Raw genomic sequence first — 8,195 nt, forward strand, 5'->3', positions numbered from 1 at the left:
ATCCCTCCATCTGGGCGCGTTCTTGTAAGAGGGGATACTGCGCGCTCCCAGTATGGGGACGACACTGAGCTAAGAGTTAGAAGGGTATGACGTTTGCATACGTAGAACTGCCATTACTCTATTGTACCCATCCCCACTCTCCAGTAAGAGGATGATACTGCGCTAAGAGATAGAAGGGTATGACGTAACGTTTGCATAAGTAGTAACGCCATTACTCTAGTTAGCTTATACTAAAACTATTATAAAATTCCAGTATGACATAAGAGCATCCTTTGAATAGTTTTTTAAGGTTGAAAAGGCTCAGACCGACAAATAAAATGGCATCAGACAATCTAATCTTAAAATAATTAATTGTGCTTGGAACAATGTGGAAGGTACTGAATTTATATTCAACCCGATGTGAAAAGTACGTATGCATTTGTCTTTCCCTACAAAAGAGAGCTTCAAACACTCACCCAAAATATCCATCGATAACAGGCTTGGCAATTCTCTTCATTAAGGACTCTCCTGCTCTTTTCGATTGTCTGGCATCCAGGTGGATCTTGTTCCACCTTCCACGGTGTTTGCGACAAACCCATTTCCTTCTTACTAAACCGAACGTTCTAAGATCGGCCTCTAGTGATTGTTCCAATTCATCAATGCGAACCTTTAACTATACAGAACAGAACAGAACAAGAAGATCCATTGTATTTTTTCAAGAATGGACTGAGAGATCCATTAAGAAAATAAACACCTTTTCGAAGGTCTTGTAAAGAGTTCGAACTAGACTGAGACGAACGGTTCTTTCTTGACTACCAGCGAGAAATTTCTTCCAGGAGCTTTCCAGCAATTGCTCGATTCTGTTGTTGGGAGCGGCGTTGTATTTAAATGAGTCTCTTAAGAACAAAGCAGTTTCTAGTAGTTTCTTGCCGTACTCGTAACAACCCTTTAAACAAATTGTTATATTACTTAGGAAACCTTGAATTGTCCTTGTTTTTAAAGGTCAGTCTTCTCGAGAAAGAGTGTCTGATTTCTAGTAGTGTAGATTTCTCTAGCGAACGATATTTGAGCGTATCATATTTTCTTGGTCTCAAGAAGGTCAAACAACTTGACACTCTTTCTCCAACAGAGTTAGCCTATCTTTTCAGAATGTAGTTTTAACACTCACAGTTGCAGTTTCTTCGCATTTCTGATGTTCTATTCTCGTTTTCTCAATCTCAGCTTCGTTTCGGCCAATGTGAACGTTCACTGCCGCTAATAGTTGACAAATTTCATCCAGCCATTCTACAGCCTATTAATATAACGTAATTTAAGAAAAAAACATTACGAAATCATTATTAACAGAAGAAAATAATAAGAGAAGGGAGCCACTGGGGTACAGGATTATAACGCGAGAACTGCAAGGCTCAAAACAGCTCGGAAAATTCACGCAACAACACAAAAAAATGCTCCCTAGGTTACGACACTTTAAACTTTCCACTGGCGTTATCTGCTACAGTTCTTGATTCCGTTTCACCAGTGGTTTCACGATGCTAACTTCAGCAAATTTCGTTTAAAGAATGCGGATTACATGCTCAACTATTATTTGGTTCTCCATGCGCCTCTCACGATATTAAACGGCATAACGACGACAGTCAATCAAGAAAGAGAGGGAAATTTGAGGTTGGTGAAATCGTGTTACAGCCATAAAGCATTACGGACGTATCAAGTGTCATTCTTCTCTTATTATTATCTTCTGTTATAAACACATACTTGCTTGGCATCTCGTTCACACTTGAACATTTGAAGTTCCTGTTGCACTTTCAGTTCCTTGACTTCCATCAAATCTAGAAAGTGTCTTCGTTCGCCGTCGCAATGACTAAGCAAATTTTTGACGTTGGTGACGTGTCGTCTCTGATCCTTGACTATGATTCCACCGAAGGAAGTCGTGATAGTTGCTTGTAGAAGCTCCAGTAAGGCATTGCCATACTTTTGGGTCGATTCCCAAGCCATATCTGAAAATGGACAATTAAGAATTATCCCGCTACTTCTCTCGGAGAGAAGTATTATATACTTCTGGGTGTACTTACTGACTGATTCAACCCAATGTGTGAACATCTTCAAAGCGCATTCGCACTCCAATAAACTACCCATTTTTTTGAACTCTTCGACTTGAATTTTACAGTTTGAAATTTTTTCGTACATCTAGAAATCGATAATTAGATCAAACCAAGATCATAAGATTGGCGCAAGAGTTAGTTTACCTGATTTGAGTGAGTGTAGAGCTGGAAATTATTTTTTAAAATATTTCTTCTTTTCTCAACGCATAGTGCAAACCTTTGACAAAAGGCGTCAATCTTATTTTTGGCTTGACGAACCGATACAGTTTCCGAGTGTCCCGCTTTCAACATGATATCAGCTTTATGGCAAATTTCGGCATATTGACCAAAAACACTCTGGAAACAATAAAAGCCAATGATTCGTGGGCTTGAGTTAAGTCTATTTGAAACGTCATTCGGTTCGAAAGGAGTCTCTCAAAAGTTAATTTCTGGTCCTCAAGACGATCAACATCGGATGCTGATTTGGGCTCTTGATGCCTATGTCCATGGACTTAAGCTTAATGTCCATTTAGAAGTCGGCTATCAGACATTTTGACAACAAGAGACCAATTAAAGTAAATATCTACGACGTTGACCAACTAATTCATCATTAACACCCACGGTACTTGCAACTCAGACTCTTTCTCGACCGAATTGACGTTTCTAATCTAATGTGATTACTTACGGTGCAATCCAACTCCATAGCTTCGTGTTCCTTGAGAAACGCCAAGGCCATGGACTGCGTGGTACCAAGTTCATCCAGAACCAATTTCTCTTCACCACCATCCCTGATCCATCGTATAACGTCATCAATCTTACATTCCAGGTCGTACAAATCGGACAACTCCTTCAGCAAGTGTTCTTTGACCAGCCACAGCTCGTGAAACCTGTTCTGTTGGTTTTTCAAGTGACTCATGGTCTGCTTTACGTGATCTTGACTCTGTCCGTTGACATCCAATCGCGAATTTTCGGAAACCTGTCGAAACCCAGTATCTAAGTCCGTACTGAGCATGACTAGGAGTTCTTCGCCTGTAAGCCAACTGCAGTTAATAACGGTTAAAATTATATAAGTAGTAAAATTTAATTCTGGGGTCGATGGCGTACCGTTTTCGAGAACTTTGGTCGGTAAAGCGGCATTGGTTCGATAGAATTCATTCACGTCGGATAATTTTTGACGAGCTGTGGTTTTTTCAAACTCCGACGATCGATGAAAGAGGATATTGTAGCAGGATTCAATGTGTTTGGACATGCAAGAGCATTCCTTGAGGTAACGTTCAACAGCCTTTAAAAATAAGTGTTTATTATAACCCAGCACCTGTCCTATAATCTTAGCTTTGCTTTTATAACCACACACGTAGATAAAACTACTAATTTCTCAAATAGTCTCTTCACCTACCAGTCGTTTTTTGAGCCACTGATCATGACTGTACAAAAAGGAGCCTCCAAACTCTTCGGTAAGTTGAAAAGGATGAACGAATTTGTACAATTTCGCTTGAGTAACGTACAAGACCTTAAAGATAAAAGAATTAGTATTTCTATAATATTCTTCATATTTTATTTGAATATCTAGAAACTTACTGGAAATTCATAGTGGTTGTTAGATTTGTTAAGCTCATTGACTTTCTGCTTTTCTTTGAAACCATCTTTTCGCAGAATCAACACTGTTCTTATACGACGCGATATGGTGGAAGACTTGAAAAGGTATAATATAACTTGGAATTAATTTCCCACACGTGAAATAGTTCACTTCAAGAAAGACCCAAAATATTGTAGAGAATGGACAATGTAGAATATTGTAATAACCAAAGAAAATGCAAAATCTCTACGCTATGCCTAAGGGTTTTGAAATAAGTTCATGGCTCTGACAACAACTGCTTCCAAAAATACACCAATTATTAAGTAATTTAAATGTGTAAACCCATTGCTAATTTCCAATGAAATAATCTGACGCAGCGAATGAAACGAAAAATATAAAAATTATAAGAAAATCTCTTATAGTAATTAAAAGGAAGGCATTGAAAAAATACTCGGTTCCATTCTCATCCAATCCTAAACTTTTAATTAAAATTTACCCCTTGGGCGACATGTTCAAAGACACATGTACATTTAGTCGAAAATATTTTTGGCATTTTGCCCTGAGGGCTTTCGTAAAGAAATTATGATTGGAGAGTTTTATGGAAGACCCCTTAATTAAATTACCATTGTCTTTCAGCTTCTTATTTAAATTTAAGGGGTCATCCTTAAAACACTAAAATCATAACTTTTAAACGGTGTCACTTGGGTCAAAATGTCATAGAAATTACATTTTCGACTCTAAACCGCCCGTAGAATGCATTTTGGCACTACCACCCACTTTTTGCAACACCATGGTATAATTTCTGGTGCTTTCCAAGATACGAATGTGTTTTAGAATAAACATTCTTGGGGTTGAGATTGGAGAAAATATCCTACCTGAATAGCATCAAGGACAACTTTAACATCTTCGATTGCATTCGATTTCTTATCCACGACAACAGTCAAACCTTTGGATCTCAGTTCTTCGCTACAAAATTAATGATATTATTTGAGCCCCTGTGTTTGGAAGATTATTAGATTCCCCAGTGAAAAACTTCAACCATTTTCGTCGTTCAACCCACACACAGCAAATATCGATTTTGCTTACAGTAAATTACAGTAATTTTGTAACTTGGGCGTTAACGTCCAAGCAACACCCTACATACAGGGTGTTTCTGTTTAAGTCTACCATAAATTAAAGGGTGTGTTCTTTAGGTCCAACAGAGTGAAAAGTGAGTGTCCAAGAAAATATTATGTACAACATTTAGTTACTGAGATATGGGCTTCCAAACATTGATTGGTCAATAAAACAAGGAAATAGACACATGTGGAGTAAGACATATAAACCTGCCCGTCTTGTTTATAACTTAGAAGTATTAGAAAATATCAACCGCCTTCAAACAATGAACGTCATTGAACCTTAATCAAGCAGAAGTGAAATTAATTCTAGGCTAATTCCAAGTCTCAGAGTGTTTCAAGATCTACCAGAACCCAGTTCAAGAGTCTCGAGTACGAAGTTTCCATCGCCATTTAGATGTATTGTTCAAAACTTCAAAATGTCCAAAAATCGGCACTATTACAAACACGAGCGGGAAAAAGTAAGCTAATTGCTTCACATGTGTGACTAATTCATCAATGTTTGAGAGCGCGTGTCTCCATAACTAAATGTTGTACACCCCATGTTCTTTTATGAAACTTTCAACTCGGTTTGACCCAAGGGAACACTCCACTTAATTTATGACAGACTTACCAAAAACACTCCGTAAACTTTAGGTCTACGGCAACGATAAAACCCAATGGTTAATGTAACCTTACAAAGAAATTCTACAGGTCTCTTATGCTAAAATATTCAACAACACAGGACCGCTATTCGTCTTTTAAATTTATTATTCCTTTAAGTCTCTACCACCGAATTCTCGAGATTTTTTAGGCATTCTGTGTGAAGGCTTAGGCAGGTGTACAATGTCGCCAAAAGAAAATAAAGAGAGAAACTGGCCGCCGAGAAAATTTTATATTAGGTAAGAGATTCGAGGAATTTGGCCCAAAAAGCTACATAAAAAAAAGTAACACAGCGCTCGTCTATCATCTAGACCTATGGCCTGGGCGAAAACCTAACCCTATAGCTTAACTCCGGGTCCACCACACCCTACGGTTATCTGAAAATAGCTTGGGTTCATCATCAATGATGGTTACTTGTCACGAGATATCTAGTGAACCCGCGTGACTGAAAGTTCCTGAACTTCCCTTAGAGTTCCTAACCTAAGCCCCTTTTTCCATCGGACTTTAATTTTTCCTAGGGCGTGACGCCATTGTCTGGGAAGGAAGATATGGTAGGTTATCAAGAGTAGATATAAAATACAACTGGTGTGATACTTCTTAGCCTCATCTCATGGTATCTATTATTATCAGCTCAACAACTGGTCTCATAGCATCTACTCTGATCAACCCAACAACTGCTACCATACTATCTACTCTTATCAGCTTAACATCTGGCCCCATAGTATCTACTCTTGTCAGCTCAACATCTGGCCCCATAGTATCTACTCTTGTCAGCTCAACATCTGGCCCCATAGTATCTACTCTTATCAGCTCAACATCTGGCCCCATAGACGAAATTGTGGTCATTCATAAATTTTCTTTAGTTCATCAACACGCTGGTAGATAGGAACTTTCTACTTTATATCTACTCTTGGTCAATAGACTTACGTTTTAAGCAAATTAAGAGCTAAGCTCTTCCTCAATTAAGCTTTCTTTGTTTCAACTTTCATTAATAATTTGGGAGAGAGATTGTTAAGCCAAATTGATGAATTTTTCCAAAGTGCTAATTAGACTTTAAATTAAAAGTTTACGCAATTTCATACTTGGATACGGAGCCCAGGTAAGAGAAAAGGTCTCTCAAGTCTTCCTTTGAACTACCCTCGTGATTGACAACGGATATGACAGGAGCTCCGTTTTTATCCACACCTCCGGACAGAAAAGCTGGCTTACGGTTTAGTATCTCGACAATTTGAGCCGCCTCGAAGACTGAAAAACAAAATGATTTTAAAACTTAACTTTGCTAAAATGCTTAAAATTATACTAGAATTTAATAGTCAGTAATCGTGTCATGGTGCAATATAAATATACAAGTTGAACCGGGAGTTTATAAGCTTCAGAGTACTTACTGTAAAACTGAGATTCCGGTTTTTCCTTGACGTAGAAAGTTGAATTGCTCTTTTGGGGCGGATGATCATCCGTGGATGACATTACCAACGATTGAAATATATTTCAAACATCAGTAATACCTAAAAAAGGAATTAAGGAAGAGATCTTTTGGTAAATTTCAATATCATTACACCAAAATATGTATAAATTTAACGAAAATTTCAAGGAAATATTAAAGATAGAGGGGCTAATCATCACTCTCACTTTCTTTGTAAATAGAATACAGATTGCGCGTAATTATTTTAGCGCTGTCAAGGGTATGGCTTTTAAACAGCACTGTACTCGTATAATTACAGCTTGTACACCGATTACACTGACTTAATTGGTATAGTCCTTAATGCAGTTTAAACGAATTAGAATTTAATCAAGAACTTATATAGTTTATTAGAGAGAAAGTATAAATTCGCCACATTTCCAGCTTTATCTCCAGTCCAAACGTAGGTCCGGAGTTAATCCCCGCCTCTAAATTACAACCAGCATCTCATTGGTTCTTGAAAACTCACGTCAGCGCGACGCCAATGACAAAAATTACGTATTTTCCGACTGAGGGGAGGCGAAATATACCGGCCTCCTTTTACGTCCCCCCTTGTATTTTGAAAGGGGGACTGAGACTATGGCGCGCGAATGCTTAGGCATCTTATACCTTCTCCCTAATAAACTAGATATCACTTCTTGATTTAATCTTGTATAATTTCATATAGTTAAAAAAATAAATATAATAAATTTAACCAATTCCATCGACTCTTTATTAATTGATCACAAAATAATCCTCTTTTAAACTCTCTCAAAAGATACTTACGAAGTTACCTTTCCCTTTTCGAAGGACTTGTACAATCAAAGCTAAGATGTACCGAAAGGTACCGTTACACGAATGAAAAGCATTGTCAAGTTATCAAGCACTAAAAGCTCCGATAGCTTAAGGCGACGATTCAAATGGCGTATAATTCATATTCATAATAATTAATCAACAACCACTTCCTTACAACACAGACTAAACATTATACATAACAATCTACTTCATAAACACAATCAAAACGCGTGACAATCCCCTCATTGCTACAGACGAAAAAAATTATAAGTTGAAAATTGTTACTATTATAGAGTTCGGAATTTGGGCTTCCTACCCCTAAAGCTTATATTGATTAGAAACCAATATGCAGGATAAGAATCCAGAAATGGTAATATGAAAAAAAAAACGGAAACTGAACATACGTGTAAACATTATTAAAAGGGAGGGGGGGGGTGAAAAAATAATTTCAACTCTTGATTAACAAAAGAAAGGAAGAGAATCTCTCTCTTTTTTGTCCCGGGGCTGCTACAATAATAATAATAATGGCTTCATTTTCAATACGGCGGAAACGACGACACAATATGTATAAC

At 37.6% G+C, this 8,195-nt stretch overlaps 1 protein-coding gene and 1 long non-coding RNA gene across 3 annotated transcripts in view; one reads left to right on the plus strand and one right to left on the minus strand.

Annotated features, from left to right (window-relative positions):
- The window catches only part of LOC149702847 (uncharacterized), a 55,274-nt gene extending 48,377 nt beyond the window's left edge, over positions 1-6,897 (minus strand). Inside the window, exons 1-13 of the mRNA XM_089866752.1 lie at positions 6,776-6,897; positions 6,473-6,635; positions 4,509-4,599; positions 3,636-3,749; positions 3,454-3,567; positions 3,162-3,339; positions 2,743-3,086; positions 2,223-2,414; positions 2,049-2,163; positions 1,732-1,973; positions 1,148-1,270; positions 734-925; positions 456-652 (exon numbers count right to left, since the gene is read on the minus strand). Of these exons, the coding sequence (XP_089722878.1) occupies positions 456-652; positions 734-925; positions 1,148-1,270; positions 1,732-1,973; positions 2,049-2,163; positions 2,223-2,414; positions 2,743-3,086; positions 3,162-3,339; positions 3,454-3,567; positions 3,636-3,749; positions 4,509-4,599; positions 6,473-6,635; positions 6,776-6,857 (2,147 nt within the window). The 5' untranslated portion in view covers positions 6,858-6,897. The remainder of the gene's footprint in view (positions 1-455; positions 653-733; positions 926-1,147; positions 1,271-1,731; positions 1,974-2,048; positions 2,164-2,222; positions 2,415-2,742; positions 3,087-3,161; positions 3,340-3,453; positions 3,568-3,635; positions 3,750-4,508; positions 4,600-6,472; positions 6,636-6,775) is intronic.
- On the plus strand, positions 1,937-7,545 carry LOC149702849 (uncharacterized). Of its 2 annotated transcripts, XR_016381870.1 has the most exons (9): positions 1,937-2,212; positions 2,289-2,632; positions 2,695-2,803; positions 2,884-3,324; positions 3,441-3,511; positions 3,711-3,758; positions 3,831-5,629; positions 5,702-5,941; positions 6,021-7,545. It is a non-coding gene; the product is annotated as an uncharacterized LOC149702849 (long non-coding RNA). The 2 variants fall into 2 exon arrangements; XR_016381869.1 differs by having other exon boundaries at positions 3,416-3,511; positions 3,711-5,629.
- Positions 7,546-8,195: the final 650 nt, after the last annotated feature.

This window comes from Phalangium opilio, unplaced genomic scaffold, assembly GCF_054372755.1.
Source record: "Phalangium opilio isolate 3A_F unplaced genomic scaffold, DU_Popi_V2 ptg000017l_1, whole genome shotgun sequence".
In the NCBI taxonomy this organism is placed as follows: Eukaryota; Metazoa; Arthropoda; class Arachnida; order Opiliones; family Phalangiidae; genus Phalangium; species Phalangium opilio.